The sequence below is a fragment of the Fusarium phalaenopsidis genome, assembly GCF_050370095.1.
Source record: "Fusarium phalaenopsidis strain FUZ10S chromosome Unknown contig_32278, whole genome shotgun sequence".
In the NCBI taxonomy this organism is placed as follows: domain Eukaryota; kingdom Fungi; phylum Ascomycota; class Sordariomycetes; order Hypocreales; family Nectriaceae; genus Fusarium; species Fusarium phalaenopsidis.
The window spans coordinates 3,257,478-3,273,194 of NW_028145417.1; the positions used below are offsets into that span (position 1 = coordinate 3,257,478).

The 15,717-nt window shown below is 52.0% G+C and overlaps 6 protein-coding genes across 6 annotated transcripts; 3 read left to right on the forward strand and 3 right to left on the reverse strand.

Moving 5' to 3' along the window:
* Positions 1–70: 70 nt before the first annotated feature.
* Positions 71–2,040, forward strand: LRP88_01637 (FAD-binding oxidoreductase; the record flags this gene model as incomplete). Its single annotated transcript, XM_083238313.1, has 5 exons — positions 71–485; positions 535–959; positions 1,012–1,648; positions 1,702–1,823; positions 1,873–2,040. The coding sequence occupies 5 exons, from the start codon at positions 71–73 to the stop codon at positions 2,038–2,040; spliced, it is 1,767 nt and encodes a 588-aa protein (XP_083106818.1).
* Positions 2,041–2,573: 533 nt separating this feature from the next.
* Positions 2,574–3,442, forward strand: LRP88_01638 (HET domain-containing protein; the record flags this gene model as incomplete). Its single annotated transcript, XM_083238314.1, has 2 exons — positions 2,574–3,239; positions 3,416–3,442. The coding sequence occupies 2 exons, from the start codon at positions 2,574–2,576 to the stop codon at positions 3,440–3,442; spliced, it is 693 nt and encodes a 230-aa protein (XP_083106819.1).
* A 1,626-nt stretch (positions 3,443–5,068) lies between these two features.
* Positions 5,069–6,415, reverse strand: LRP88_01639 (uncharacterized protein; the record flags this gene model as incomplete). The annotated part of the gene is made up of 4 exons (XM_083238315.1): positions 5,069–5,118; positions 5,166–5,634; positions 5,682–6,108; positions 6,159–6,415. The coding sequence occupies 4 exons, from the start codon at positions 6,413–6,415 to the stop codon at positions 5,069–5,071; spliced, it is 1,203 nt and encodes a 400-aa protein (XP_083106820.1).
* A 607-nt stretch (positions 6,416–7,022) lies between these two features.
* Positions 7,023–9,443, reverse strand: LRP88_01640 (aspartic peptidase domain-containing protein; the record flags this gene model as incomplete). The annotated part of the gene is made up of 4 exons (XM_083238316.1): positions 7,023–8,266; positions 8,317–8,642; positions 8,695–8,989; positions 9,041–9,443. The coding sequence occupies 4 exons, from the start codon at positions 9,441–9,443 to the stop codon at positions 7,023–7,025; spliced, it is 2,268 nt and encodes a 755-aa protein (XP_083106821.1).
* A 2,304-nt stretch (positions 9,444–11,747) lies between these two features.
* Positions 11,748–13,564, reverse strand: LRP88_01641 (MFS transporter; the record flags this gene model as incomplete). Its single annotated transcript, XM_083238317.1, has 3 exons — positions 11,748–12,316; positions 12,577–12,702; positions 12,751–13,564. The coding sequence occupies 3 exons, from the start codon at positions 13,562–13,564 to the stop codon at positions 11,748–11,750; spliced, it is 1,509 nt and encodes a 502-aa protein (XP_083106822.1).
* Positions 13,565–14,451: 887 nt separating this feature from the next.
* On the forward strand, positions 14,452–15,601 carry LRP88_01642 (uncharacterized protein; the record flags this gene model as incomplete). The annotated part of the gene is made up of 3 exons (XM_083238318.1): positions 14,452–14,999; positions 15,052–15,240; positions 15,298–15,601. The coding sequence occupies 3 exons, from the start codon at positions 14,452–14,454 to the stop codon at positions 15,599–15,601; spliced, it is 1,041 nt and encodes a 346-aa protein (XP_083106823.1).
* Between the last annotated feature and the right edge of the window lie 116 nt (positions 15,602–15,717).

Genomic DNA, 15,717 nt, shown 5'->3' on the forward strand with positions numbered 1-15,717 from the left:
AAATGGCGATTTGCACCACGACAGATGGTCCTGTTCTGTATCTCATGCGCCACACAACACCAAACTCGCAATGACTCGACTACACCAATCCATCCTTTCTGCACTCTCTCTATTGCCCTCTTCGCAGGGCTCCTATCTTCCTGAAAAGTCCTGCAAGGCATACCCAGGATCTCACGACTGGCCTTCTCACCAGACTTGGTCCCGTCTCAATGAGTCTCTGGCTGGCAGGCTTCTTGCGCCTCCTCCTCCTGGAGCTGTCTGTCATCCAGGCTGGCCAACTTATGACCGCGATACTTGTCCGCAGGTTCAGAAGAACTGGAGTGTCTACGAGTTCCACGCCGATAATCCCATCTCGGTCATGTGGGACCACTATACCAACTGGACATGTCTCCCTAACGAGACTTATCCGTGTAGCGCCAGTGGCTATCCTGCATATGTCGTCAATGCCACCAAGCCAGAGCATGTGAAGCTGGGGATCGACTTTGGTAAGCACCAATATTCCCCTCTCATGAGATATCTGCTAACACTTCACAGCCAGGAAGCACGATATCAGGGTCGCCGTCAAGAATACCGGCCACGACTATCTCGGTCGTTCAATTGCCCCAGGCTCCCTCTCAATCTGGACCCATCACATGAACGAAATCGTCTACCACCAAGGCAAGTTCAAGCTCGACAACACAGACATCACCATCCCTGGAGATGCCGTCACTATCGGTGCTGGAGCCCAGATGTACGATGTCTACTCGGCCACTGACAAGTTCAATCGCACCATTGTTGGTGGGGGAGCCAAGTCTGTGGGTGCTGGTGGTTACATCACTGGTGGTGGGCATTCTCTCCTGTCTGCTAGGTTTGGTCTTGCGGCGGATCAGGTCCTGCAGATGACCATGGTGACTCCAGGAGGCAAGATTCTGACTGTCAATGAGCGGAATCATCCTGATCTCTTCTGGGCTATGCGGGGTGTAAGTGTATTCACTTTACGAGGGAATGCGTGCTTACTGACACTTATCCCAGGGCGGCGGCTCAACCTTTGGCGTACTCACCTCCCTCACTCTCAAAACTCACAAAACACCCAAGATCACGACTTCATCCCTCATGCTCTTCACCGACGCCAAATCTAAGTTCGTCTACGATGTCATCGCATACGCCTTGTCTCTGTTCCCCTCCCTTGGAGACGCAGGCCTTTCAGGATACACCCTGATTTCCCCGGGTATCGGAAACCCGGTGCCCATTCCTGGTGCACCAAAGGAAGTGGCAGGCATCTTGGGCCAGTTCATTGTCCAAGACGTCGAGGATCCGGAGTACACAGAAAAGATCTGGAAGCCTATCAACGAGACCATTCAGACGCGTTGGTCCGGTGCTGTTCAGCTGCTGGTCGGGAAAGAGGAGTATCCTTCATTCTTGAAGTGGTTTGACGTTCACTATGATCAGGACACAGCAGGAAACAGCTCTTATCTGGTTTCCAGGCTGTTGAGCAAAGAAGCTCTGGATGGAGACCAAGATGCTCTGAAGGGGGCTCTCAAGTCTGCTATGGAACCATCAGGGGGAATGGGAGCCTTCTTGGTCGCCGGAAAGGGTGTGCGTGATGCTAAGCCAAGGGGAGGAAGCGACTCGGTGAATCCCGGCTGGAGAAAGTCTTACGTGCATGCCCGTAAGTTGATGCGTGTCTCCATCTTGGTTTGGGAATGCTGACATCTATTTCAGTCTCTGGAAAAGGATTCCCGGCCTTCAATTACACGGCCAAGGCTCAAGCAGTTGAAGAACTCATCGAGACGTGGGAGCCCATGCGAAAGTTGTCGCCGGACACGGGGGCTTACATAAACGAGGTGAGTTGTCATATCTTGGTTTCTAGGCAGTGCTGACAGCCCACAACAGGCTCTCAAGTATGAGCCGAATTGGCAAAAGACTTTCTGGGGAAGCAACTACAAGAAGCTGCTTTCCATCAAGAAGTCTGTGGATCCCAAGGACGTGCTCTGGTGTGTGCCCTGTGTGGGCAATGAAGGATGGGAGGAACACCAAGATGGTCGTCTCTGCAGAGTTTAAGGGCAAAGACTAGGAAGTATGGTTTCTACTAGGTGGCTAAACCTGTCGTGGACTGCCTTGCCATCTTACCACCTCTTGGTGGTTTTGGCAAAGCTAACCACGGAGGCTATACCCCTGGGAAGCTGGGTTACTTCAAGCATGAAGAAAATGATTGTTTTCATTTGTTTCTGCAGCGTAGATAAACCAACTTGACAAGTTGTAGCCACATCGTGATAGCAACTGGAATTATAAAATCCAGGCGCCCACTTGAATCAGGCTTGTGCACTGCCTCTCTTTCGACTCCCCCGATGCGCCTTGGGAGTTGTCTTTCCGCAATCCCGGCCTCTCACGGCGCAGCTTTCAAGCCTGCGCCCCCACCAACTCATGCGGCCTCACAGCCAATGTGAAGATGGGAACAGGGGAGCTGAACCTATGAATACCTCGGGCCCCCGTTCGCCTTCTTTCTCATTTTCTCCGTGCTTCTACATCTGACACATACTGTCTCTGCGCTCATCCTTTAAAACTCATTCAGCACTCGAAATCGCTCACTCGCGATGGCCGAATCGTCCAACTCGAAGGAGCTCCCGCCAGATATTTACAAGCCTCTCGATAAAGACACCCGAGAAATTCGCCTCTTTGAGATCCTCCCATCGGAAGACATTAGCGCAACAGTTGAGATACGGCTGTTCTGTCGTCGGCTGGAGGACATTTCAGGACAGTTCATCCCTTTTTCCTACGTCTGGGGGGATCCAACGGACACGAAGCCAATCAAAGTCAATGGAATGTCGACGGCGGTCACTCGAAATCTCGCCGATTTCCTAAAGCAGACCCGCGCTTTGCTTCTCGATATCCTCACCAAGGGCTCCTGGGATAAACCCGCCATTTTCTGGGCCGATGCCATCTGCATCAACCAGCAGGACACGGAAGAGCGGAACCATCAAGTCCAGCTCCTAAGGTCCATCTATTCATCCGCTCCTCTGGCTCTCGCCTGGCTCGGGGATGTTAGGAACGCACATCTCGCCGCGAGCCTTGCCGAGAGTCTCGGTCCACCCAACGACCTCAGTTTTATCTCGAACTTGCCAAATCTGGACTACAGCTCCTGGATGCATGCCCATCCGCACCTGTGGACCGTTTCTGAGGGCCGCAACGCATACTGGGAAGCCTTCAAAGCTCTGGTTCAATCTCCATACTGGACTCGTACATGGACCTTTCAGGAGATGGTACTGCCAACTCATGTCCTCTTCCTGTGTGGCTCATCACTCATAAAGTGGCAATCCATTATGGCCGTCGAACAACTAGCGATGGCGCTCGTCTCCATGTTTAAGGGTTCCATGCTCCCAGCAACAGAAGCCCATCGAGCTTTGTATTCGGCTCTACACCCATTTCCCGATGTCAGAGCTACTTTGATTCTTGGGATACATAAAACAAGACGAAATCTCGTTTCTAGGGCAGAATCTCCGAGTCTATCCTTGGTGTCGCAGCTGGCCGCCCACCAAGTGACTGACCCTCGCGATAAGGTGTATGGCCTTCTTGGTGTCATAGGGACCCGCCTGGAGGCAGACTATACAAAAGATACTGCTCAAATCTACAGAGAGTTTGCCTCGACGTGGGTTGATGAGGTCAAGAACCTCAATTTTCTCCTCTATTCCCAAGAATGCTTTCGCATCGCCCGGCATGGCCCAAACCCCCTCCCGTCTTGGGCACCAGATTGGGAAGCAATTTCGCAGAAAGAAGGCGATATCGAAAACTACCCCAACTTTGGGCTTTTCATGGATCGCCTTTGCACTTTTTGTAATGCCTGTAAGGAGTTACCGACCAGCAATGCACCCACATGTGACGACCTGAGCACCTTGGTTGTTGCTGGGGTAGTGGTTGGCAAGGTGGAAGAGGTCTGTCCTCGCTGGCCCTACGATACAAGCAATACGTATTTCGCTCTTGAGGTGCTACAGTTTGCAATCAAATGTACAAGTCGCTTCGGTTCGCCGTCAAGCCCAAGGCGACACATATTCCAAGCCCTCTTTCGAACGATAGTCACCAGCGTGAGGGGGCATTCCGTACTCTTAATTAGAGATACTAGCATGCAGCGGAGTATAGCTCTTTGCTTTCTCATAGGCCTTCTTGCTTGGGCAGTTGACTCAGAGCGTCCGGATTGGCATAGAGTTGCGGCAATTTACCTACCACAGCTCGGCATCCCCCTTGGCCAAGATTTCTCAAGGGCCTGGAAAGAGGAGATTTTTAAGGGCTACAGCCCCGAGTACAAAATGACGGACTGGGAGAGTGCTGCTGCGGCCATGGAGTGGACCTGGGAAAATGCTAAGGAGGATGTTGAGATCGTGAGAGGGCATATAAGAATGTATCTCGGACCCCCCCTGAAATTTGTCACAGGGAACGGCTACCTTGGGATCGCCACCGCTGCTCAGGTGGGGGACTTGGTGGTTGTGCTTGCTGACTGCAAAGCCCCTGTGCTTCTCAGGAGGAAGGGGTCTCATTACGAGCATGTCGGGCCCTGCTTCGTGGTGGGGCTTATGGAAGGCGAGGGTAAGCAGATGGTGGACCGAGGAGAGGCAAAGATGGAGACGTTTGAGATTCGTTAGCAGAGGGCATGAGTTTAGAGTTGAGTTGGTAAGAGAGGAGATGACGGGTGGTTGGCGAGGAACAGGAAGTGCCGGCACCGAGGAAACAAATAGGCCTTGGGTTCGTACCTATGTTACTTAGCCGGGCTTCGATGCCTCGATTGTGTTGAGAACTGTCTTCTGGAAATTGTACTGAACACCGTCTCTATCTCTCTGGCAACTGAGTGTGAAAACTAAACAGAGTGACTTAACTTGACAATGTGGGATACATTAAGACCGTGAGCAACTAGAGAAGTGACTATGAGGCATTCTGTTACCACCTTGAGCGTGTTGTCTCATTTCCCATCGTTTCTCATGCCTGAAATTCTTTCGCTATGAGAGGGGAGATATATTTAACATCAACAACGAAAACATTTCGCTGTGCTATTCCTTTTCATAGCTTCCATGTTAATGCCCGTTTTTCCTGTATGCGTTGCTTAGTTCTTGACCTTTGGCTCGCATACAGAGATGAAAGGTGAAATAACACCTATTTCTGTTAGCCATACTTCGTCAAGTCAACCACAAGTTACTTACTGCTGAAAAAGAGCCGACCAGTTTTGGCATCGTGCACAACCGTCGTAGCCGCAGGAAGAAACTCGCCCTCGCCATCTTCAATCACCTTATCAACAACATACTTTCCATCCACCTTTCTAACCCTCAAAGCAGTAGCAGGAGGAAAGGAATTATACGGATCCTCATAAGCCTTGAAGATAGCAACTCCCACTGGAAAAGCAGCTGCCCAGATATCCCCGTTGGCGTCGATAGAGAGGTTATCAATGCTGTACCCTGTCTTTACCTCGTCGACCTTTTCGAGGGTATTGTCCGTGAGGACGCGGTAGATGAAGATGGTCCCGGAGAGGGAACATGGGATGTAGATTAGGTTGTTCTTGTCACGGGTTATGCCGTTGGGCCATTTGAAGTTTTGGGCCACTGTTTTGCAGCCAGTTTCGGCGTCGCAGAAGATGGCGTCGCCGTTTCTGAGCAAGGGGGAGAGGTTGTATTTCTGGTCTTTGTCAGTATCATGTTGCAGCATGCTCTTATGTGACTTACCAAGCCAACTTTGCTTTGACCATGATCATTAACGACATAGAAAGCACTTCTGCTCAGAGCCGCAACACGGTTGGGAGTGGCGATCTTCCTGTCAGCATAAGTCCGAACAAACTTGAGCTCAGTCGCATCAGGCCCCGTCTCAAAAAGATCAATCGTCGAATTAGCTCCATGAGCATATTGGTCCACAAACTTTCCCTGAGCGTCCACTGAAGGTCCGTTGTTGATGACGAGCAACTCGATGGTGCCGGATGCGGGATTATCGATGCCCGTGAAGCCGACCAGCTGGAGCTTGCCGTCCCCGGCTGTCCCGGGGAATCCCGGCGTCTTGAGGGTTCGGAACTCAAAGCTGTTTCCGACGGGTTTGTCAAGGTCTAGAGCTACGATTGAGTCTCTTTGGGAAAGTGCCGAGGCGTTGAGGTGGGCAACGCTGGATGTGTGAGTTGTCTTGGTGAACGGTCAAGGATCCTGGAAACTCACTTTGGCATCCAGTGAGGTCGTGCAAGAGGATCAGAGCAAGCAAGAAACAATTGCCTCGTAGACTCCGACAACCACATATCCTCGCATGCCTCCATCCGCGGGTCGACAATCTTGCGGCAAGTGTAGGGAAAGTCGGATATCGGCTGCGTCACCCTCCCGATGCCAAAGGCCACCCAGATAGTTTCTTTGAGGGTGACCTGGAAGATGACGGCAAGCGCTACGGCCACAAGGCCTGATTTGAACAGAATCCCAGCCATTTTGAGGACTCAATAGGTATAGAATATTGGAGAGGGGAGGCGGTATGGGCTGACGGTTTTGAAGAGCGGTCTTAAAGGAATGGCCCCCCTGCTGAAGTGAGTGGACATCTTACATAATCTCCGAGTCACATTGAGCTTTTTAGTCGATTGTCAGCATTCCAAACAGAGGCATGATGGACAAGATGGAGAGTTACATGCGAACTTCTCAAATTGATGTAAGCTCTGCATGAGGCCATCTCGAGCGTTGGTTCGCCAGCTCGCATCAATTGCTCCACTAGACAATGCTTGCTTCCCACCATTGGTTGACGCGGCGCAACTTACATCCCCATTCGGATACAAGATCCGGCACTCACAATACAAGGGGCTGAAGATCAAAAGAGGGACACATAAAATGTAATCGTGCCTCATCATAAATTGTTTGAGTAGGTAAATACAACCAAGAATCTAACAATGCAAGTGTGAATGTGTAGAAAGGCCTCTATGAAGGAAAAAAACGTCATGCCCCGTATCTACCCACGGTTGTGGAACCATTTCAAGCCGCCGCGCGTGATTAAAAAAGAATAATTATGTTTTCAAGCATGTACCCTTTAGAATTATTGCTCATTATTTAGAGCATTGCGGCGAAGAGAGCGCCGGCGATAACTGCCAATAGGCCGGGAGCGTTCCATGCGGCGCCGCCTGTCACGAGGGCAGGGCTGGTGCCTGTGGGCTCGGAGGGCTCCTCGCCGCTGGGCTTGACGACCGTGGCGACGGTGCTGGCGGGAGGTTGAGGGTAGCCATAGCCCGAAGCTTGAGTCTGGCCGGGCTTGGTGTAGATCTGGGTGCCGCCGGGCTGAGTGTACACCTGGGTTGGCTTGCTGGGGTGGGTGTAGACCTCGGTGATGGTACCGTTGGCGTTGCCGGGAGGACCGCAGGTGGTGCAGACACCGGGGACGGGTGTAGGCTCGGGAGCCTTGGTGGCGGGGGTGATGGTGACGACGCGGACAGCCTTGGTCGTGGCCTCCTTGCAGTGGGCGTTACCAGGACCGCAGCGGATGGCCTCGGGAACGGTGTAGATGGCGGTAACCTGAGGGTGAACCAGCTGGGTGGTGGCAACGACCTCGGTGGTGACGTCGCCCTTGTTGCAGGGACCCTCGCCGGGGCAGTCAGTAATAGTGTAGACGTGGGTGTTAGTAACAACCGAGGTGTCGCTGATGACGGGAGGGTTAGTGGGCTTGGGGGCCTTGGTCTCGCCGGGGCAGTAGGTCGTGTACGAGGTGATGATCTCAGTGGTGACGGATCCGACAGGGCAGTTTGTCACGCTGGGAGGGCACGAGGTGATGGTGTAGACCTTGCTGGTGGTGATTGTCGACGTGATAGTGGTAGGAGCCGCAGTGGTAGGGCCCTGGTAGGTAGGGTCCAGGTAAGAGGGGTCCAAGTAGGTAGAGCCAGACAGAGTAGGAAGCGAGTCCGAGAGAGACTGGGTCTTGGAGGATCCGAGCTTGTTAGGGATGACGGAAGAGGTGTTGTGGAAGCGGGTGGTGGAGAAGGAGAGAGTAGACTCGGTGCTAGCAGTGGCAGTCGAATCGCTGGTGATGGTATCGGAAGAGGTCTCGGACTCGGTGGAAGTAACAGACTCAGTAGAAGCGGTAGATCCAGTCGAGGCCTCGGTGGAAGTGGGCAGCTCAGAGGTGTTGGTAGAGTCGGAAGAAGCGCACTCGCCGACGATATCAGGAACAGAGTCAGCTCCGCTTCCGATGGCAACCAGGTTAGTACCGCAGTCCTCGTTGTTAGCAAGCCAGACGTTCTCATTGTCCCAGTCGTAGACGACATAGGCAGCTCGCAAGAAGGTGTCACCAAGAACGGGGAATTCTACAAACTGTTAGCTCACTTTTGCACCAGACTGCAGTGCAGATACTCACCATCGTCCTGGAAAGCACCCAGGTAGCATGAGCCCTTGTTGTGCCAGACAAAGTCGGCATAAGGCACCTTGATAGTAGTCTTGCCGAAAGTGAAGTCAACGGTGCCCTTGAGCTTGGCAACATCGCAGTCGACAGGGTGGTAGGAACCAATTCCGGGCTGGACAGTGGGGAAAGTCGCCAGGAGCTTCTCAAAGATGGGACCGGGCAGGGCGCTGATGGTGTAGCCGCTGTCGAGAACCACAGCATAGCCGTTGGTCTTTGAAAAGATGGCGTCCTTGGAGCCGTCGTCCTGAGTGAGGCTCATGCCGTCGAGATGGACCCAGTATCTGGAATACAATTAGAGGCAACTCTCTACGCAACCACGAATCTCAAACTTACCGGGTTTGGCCGTCAGGGGAAGACGAAGCTGGGATGATGGGACGCTTCTCAAGGTGGCCAGAGTACTTGCGAGTGTCGATACCTCCAAAGATGACGGCACCTCGGTCGCTGTCCATGGTGCGGATATCAAGAGAGAAGGCTCGGCTCTTGATGAGGTTTTGTTGGGCCATGCTATCAATGACGAGAGGATAAGGGGCTTTCCAGCCGTGCAGGTCAGGAGCAACACCCATGATACCAACACTCACGACGGAGGTGTCGTAGGCAACGCCAAAAAGCTGCTGCTTGATATGGGCAGCTGAGTGATGTTAGTGATGTGTTTCGTCTTGGAGAGTCGCATACTCACAGCCAATGGTGATAAAGTCGTAGCCATAATTGTAGTAGGCATATCCAGTTCCATAAACAAGACCGCCGGTAACATTAATCGAAGTGTAGGTGCTACTCTCTCCAAAATGACCAAAAGACTCGCAAAACGAGACATCATTCGACTTGTCGCAGACGGGGTTGACCCAAAGCTCCTGAGATCCAGTGTCGAGGTTGACGGTGATGGTCTGGCCGGGAGTACCCATGGTAACGTCGATGCTGTAGAAAAGACCCGTGTTCTGGGACTGGAGAGCAACCTCATTCTGTCGTCGGGTGACGCCCTTGACGATGGGGGCGCCGGGAGAGGCCCTGATGGGATAGCGGATGATGCCGTCGTCCAAGGCGTGAGCCAAGGCGGGCAAAGCCGCAAGGAAAAGAGTGGACAACATGGTCAATGTCAAATAATGTTTAAAGTAAATAAAAAATGCGAAGATTGAATTGTTACCCCGGCATAAGGAATGACCGGGAAACGGACAGGAATAAAAACAAATGAAAATGCACACACAAAAAAGAAATCGCCGAGGTTGGTTCGACGAGGTTGGATGGTGAACAAGAGGGAAAATGGAGATGGCCGGGTTTTTGTGTTTCTATTCTAAACTGCAGGCGCAACCCACACGCACCTGCCGTGCGCACCCCCTGGCCCACCACACTTTAGGGGCAAAGCCCAATCAATGTCTTAGCGCAGGTCCCTGGCGCTAATACGAGAGGGGTCTCGTGTAGCGTCTTAGCGTCCCCTCCACCAGCCTCTGGCCGTGCGACCGGCGTCATTGTTTGGTGCCACTGGCGTCAATAGCCCATGCGGTGCGGGAAATGAGAGCGGTTGGCCATTTCCAGGTGAAGCGACGATTGCGACAATTAATTGTAATCCTTATTGTACTCTTGAACATTGACGACGTTTTGAAGTCATGAGCGATATTTCAACCTCCTAGTTTATTGTCTTGTTTGAGGATCACTAGCATCACCAGCATCACCAGCATCACCTCAATCAACCTCTCCCTCAACAAGATCCCTCAACAGGATCCCCCCTCCTGCATACAGAATACGAAGTCCCTCCTCTTCCTCCCTCATGCACGCAGGGCCAACAGACAATTGGCTCCTCTATCGCAAACAGATTGCCGATCTGTGTTTTAGCGCTCCTTACCGCACGATCCTCTCCCTGCGACCAGCTTCCCCTTTGAAGGATCATCTCACTGACCATCACACATGTCAGCGAGACAAGCATAATCCCACAAGATTCACAGATTCCCGAGACGATTCTCCTCCCACCTGAAGCTGCTTCCCTCCGAGACCAACGCGTGTCATGGCTTGCGCCGTCGCCGGGCTAGGGTCCGGGGGTGGCTCAACACCAAGACGGGAGACGTCTGCCGTGGAACCGGGGGGTTGTAACCCATCCCTCCACGCATTTCGATCTTCAATGATTCTGACTCTCTCACTCTCTTCCGAAACCTGTGCTCACTGCTCGGAATCCGAGTTTTCGCCTCGTCATCGCATGTCTCATCTGATATCTGCACTTAACCGCTGACCGTCACTGCTTCTCCCGTGCTCCATTCGCTCTCGCGGCGCGGCTTTCTTTGATCCCCACAACCCATCAATCAACCCATGGATCCATCCTTGCCGACCCGACCTTGACGCCGTCAGGACGCCAACGAATAGTGCCAGCGCCATCAATTGTGCATGACGGACAAGACGTGGCGACGCCAATTCAAGGCTCGCTTATAGAAATCGACCCAGAAGTTGCATCCAAGAATAAATTCGACATCTTCTGTTCGGGGTTCGCTTGCCCAGAGAATTCGGCGACCCGACGTTCCCGTGCCGCAGCCACCGTCAGCCAGCTCCAACGGCGCCCGCCAATGTAAATGCAGACCTCACAAGAAGAGGCCTTGACAGCTGCAGACGTGCCACCTCTCACTGGTTCTCGTGCGCTGCAGCCCTCCGAGGCACACGTCCGGTTCCACGCGACGCGACACAGAGCCTGGGCTGATAAGATTGCGACGTAGCACCGACACACACCCTCAGGCCCAACCAGCGGCCGTTTTCCGGCACGTCACGTGTCGAGGGAGCCTACCGTAGCATCAAAGAGTGACATCGCCGTCTCCCTTAATCACCGTCTTAATCACCATATTTCGCCCTTGACATCCTTGACGTGTCGGTCGATAAGGCAGCAGAGGGGTTATTCGCGTAGGTACGCGAAATTCAGTGATTATGCTTTGTCTAAGCTTAGGGTGGCTGTATGAGAAATCTTCAAAGCTTTATGAGCAACTTTGAAGATTGCACCCACCGCGATCCATTCTTCAAAGAAACGGGAAACGCATGGGACGCCAGGATACAGTAACCAAGCATTGGATTAAAGTGTTTCCCTGACGTTTCTGCTTCTTCTAGCACTGGGTATTTTAATGAGCTGTTCTCACAAAACCCAGCCTTGCAACTCTAGGACTTAAGTCGCCACATTACCCACGTGAAACTAAACAAAGAAACGAGAAGAAACAGAGTATCTATATGTCTATTCAACCAGTTCTATTTTCCACAAAGGTACTTGAAAGAGTCTAAGAAAAAGAATGAAAAATGATTGAGGGGAGATGCATAGCGAGAGTAGTTGTCTAGCGGCTGAGTTCAACGCAGCATAATTGACTGGACTAGAGTGACCCCAGAGATTCAAAGATGCTGGCTTGACACACATGAGCTTAACCCTTGGCTTAGGTGGCGAACTTGCTGAGAGCTCGGAGTTTGGCACCGTACAAGTACAGCAGCCACATCCCTATGATACCAGTAGCGCTCAAACCACCGAGGACGCTCGTGCCTTTAGCGATCCCAAGATTCGCGTATAGCGGATGCGCGAAGAGAATGCTGCCGCTAGCAAAGGCACTGCGGAACAAGTCGTTGGCTGCAAATAAAGAGGCAGCATACTGAGGGTAGCTGAGCGGGATATAAAGGAACATACACTGCAGCACAGTGTATATCGAGCCAGCGTAGATGGTGATGCCGATAGTTGGGACGATCCAGTGAATAGAAGCCCGGGCTGTCCAAGCAAATATAAACAGGCCGATGGTAGGACCGAATGATGTAGGTAAACCAGCCAAGAGAACGTTCTCCTGTGGACCCATGCCGACCTTCTTTATCCGCGGCGTGACCACAAAGTATAGGAATGCGCCATAACCAATGATGGCGATGATGCATCCAATGGCGATGCAGAGGAAGACGAGACCAACTTGGCCCAGGTTCATTCCGTAGTAAACAGGATAGACGAGCGGAAACACCTCAAAGACTGTACTGTCAGTAAAAGACCATGTCGAGTCACAGGACACGTACAGGAATAGTATATGCCATAGACGATAGCCGAGTAGACCTGTACAAATAAAACGGCTGGGTCTTTGATAGTGATTTCCAACGGCTTGATCAAGGCATCTATAGCAATGCCCGAGACTGTCAAGTGAGCTTGGTCAATCTCGCTTTGGGACATTAACTTTTGGTTTCCCGTAAGCTTGCGTAGGCGTTGGGCGCGGCGTAGGAGGATATTCGGGGTACTCGTTTCAGGCAGGAAGATGAAGAGAACGAAAAGCAACGGTGCCGATATCCAGATGGACTCGTATAAGGACCAACGCCAGTTTTTCGCTGTCACGGCGAATCCACTGAGGAGAGGACCGAGAGAGGCTGTTATGGAGTTAGCGGGAGAGTCTCCATAGTCAGGAGAAAACTTACGTCCACAGGACATGGCGCCAACCCAGGCAATCATTGCAAAAGGCAAATTCACCAAGCTGTACAGGTCGCTCATCGAAGCACCACCGGCGGCTAAGCAAGGTGACCCGAAGAACCCCTGCAAGAAGCGCAAGACGATGAGGCCTGGAAAGTTACCCACGAGGGCTGTCGGAACAGAGAGGATAACAAACAGGGCATAAGTTATGATGTAGATTGGGTTGCGACCGATGCGAGGGATCTCGCTGAGAGGCGAAAAGAGCAGTGGGCCGACACCGTAGCCTAGGACGTACATGGCGAGGCCGAGGGTTGCTTCCAGATTGCTGACGCCAAACTTTTTCATGACGCCTTCGGTTGATGAGGAGTAGATTGCTGAACTTAGGTAGACGACAGATGTGTAGAAGCATATGAGAAAGGCGACGAACCCACGGCGTGAGTTGGACCAGTTGTGTGGGTTGGCGGTATCTTTCTCACTGTACCAATCGACCAAAATTGTACCGTCCGAGGTTGTCTTGGGTGTTAGACGGGTTGATTTGTCTTGAGGAAATTCCTTCTTCTCGAGATCCGGTTCGGCTGCGTGGTTGACGTGCTCCTCTATTGTCTCTTGCTCGCGGCTCGAGTTGGAGAGGGTTGAGGATGAAGCCGTGCCAGGTATCCTATCGGGCTCTGCGTCGCTCATCATACGGACCCATGGCTCTGGAAGCTTGAAGTTTGGTTGTTCTTCTGGGTATTTGAAGAGGCGGTTGTTGGTGAAGAAGCGCACAAGCTGTCCCAGAGGGGCGTCTCGGACGACGTCGTGAACCGACTCTCCAAAGGCCATCTTGACTCAATAACTGCGGGATTGAGTCTGCCGAGAAGGTGTCTGCACCGGGATGTGCAGCGGAACGGTAAAGAGTGTCTGGAATATGGGAGAAGATGACATGGATGGAGGACGCTCTCGACACTTATACAGCATCCGCGGGTGCAAACACCGCCAGGTCCCCGTAGCAACATTTCCGGTACATGTCGTGCTCATTTCGACATTCTAGTCGTTATCCGAAGAGATGAGGATAAAAAACTCTGAGTAAGTTGTCTCAAGCTGCAACAACGTTGGAGTTCACTCGGCTCTTTAGACAAGAGACTGCCCGATTGGGTAATCCCCACAGGCTACATCCGCGTGGCTGTCGGATGTCGCTCACAAGCGCTGTTTGATCGACCGGGGAGTTATCCCGGGCTCCGGGCCCTTTATAAGCAAGGGAATGACAAATCAAAATATCACAGGCAGCGTTTGACCGCTTTGCCCGAGGTTCCGTCTGCGTTTCTTTCTTAACTATCTTCCGCCGACTTCGGCACTTGATTGACGTTCGTTACCATCAGTAGCGCTTAAGCTCGGTTTTGAGAGTTTGCGCTATCTAGTGATTTGATTAAATCTGTCGGACTCTATGAAGATGAATTCAGAGACACGAAGCCGCAAGTTGAAGCGAAACCCGACAGCGTGCGAGCATTGTCGGGCGGCCAGAATCAAATGCCAAGCCAGTGAGAAGCCAGGGGTGTGTGAAAGGTAATACATTAAACAATTTGCATCTTTTCATTTTATGCTCATTGTTCTCTGTTAGATGTCTCGCCTTGAAGAGAGAGTGCATCTCCCGTACTAGGCCACGGCCTCGCCGATGGGAGCGCAAATGGGGGTAAGAGCCATGTTTCGCAGAACTCTGAATCACTTCTAACATGATTTTCCCACCCAGAACGGGAGATACTGGACCTTCGACGCAGTCAACTGCCACCTTTAGCATCAACTACACTGTGCCAGGTAAAGCAGATCTCACCGATAACCTACAAACCCTGCGGGAGATGCATGATCAGGCTCTTGACGCCCTGCTCGATGATGAAGATTCTGTTGATGGCTCGCAAAGTGCAAGCCAATCAGTCAGCCCTCGAGGCCCCTCGAGTTTAACAGGTCAATGCCATCTCATCTCCGACATCTGGCGTCAGCCTTTATTCGACATGGCCTCCGCGGAATCTCTCCTGAACACATTCAAGTCCATGGTTACCTACCTACCGTTTATAGTCTTACCTGACGACTGCAACGTCTCGTATCTCGCTGCTACAAAACCTTTTACTCTACTATCCATCTTGACCGTGGCTTCGGGATCCCAGATGGTACAGAAACACGCATTATACGATGACGAGTTTCGAAAGGCTCTGGGTCTCAAGTATGTCTCTGGTGGGGAGAAGAGTCTTGAGCTACTTCAGGGCGTATTAATATACTGCGCATGGTATGTCTGGTTGTTGAACAAGTTGTATGCATCTCCGTCTGACATTGGCAAGGTACCCTTTTCACTTGCGGCCCAAGAACGGACAGCTGGTTCAGTGTTTGCGAATCGCCGCTGATCTCATCCATGATCTTGACTTGGATCAAGACTTGCTCATGATGCCTGATCCGCTGGGTCGGCAAGTGACAGGTGATGAACTTGACAATATCCGAGCATGCCTCGCCTATTTATATCTTGTTTCTACGTAAGTTTCAATGTCCTAATTCAATATGACAACGCTTCTGACTCTGGGTTCCTTTAGGTATATCGTTGTATGGAGAGGGGAGAGAGATTTACCGACCAATCGTCCGCCTTGGGCCAGTAAAGCCATCGACATCCTCCAAGACAACGCCCAAGTCGACGGCGACTACACTCTCGTGGCTCTAATCCGCCAGTCTAACCTCTTTTCTGATGCATCCAAGGTCATCAATAAGGAGGGGCAGACCGTGGAAAATAGTCGACTGGTTTTGACGGATCTTGAACAACAACATCAGGAATTGCAGCACAGCATGGATAACCTCACCATGGGATCGGGTACGTCGAGCTGGATGAATGTGAAGCGGTAGAGTGACTGACACAGTGAAAAGGAGCAACACGAATGCAGGCCATGTTCATCGATGTATTCCTCGACTGCGGGAGCTTACTCGCCTTCCCCGTAGCCAAGACCTTCTTGTCGGCCAAA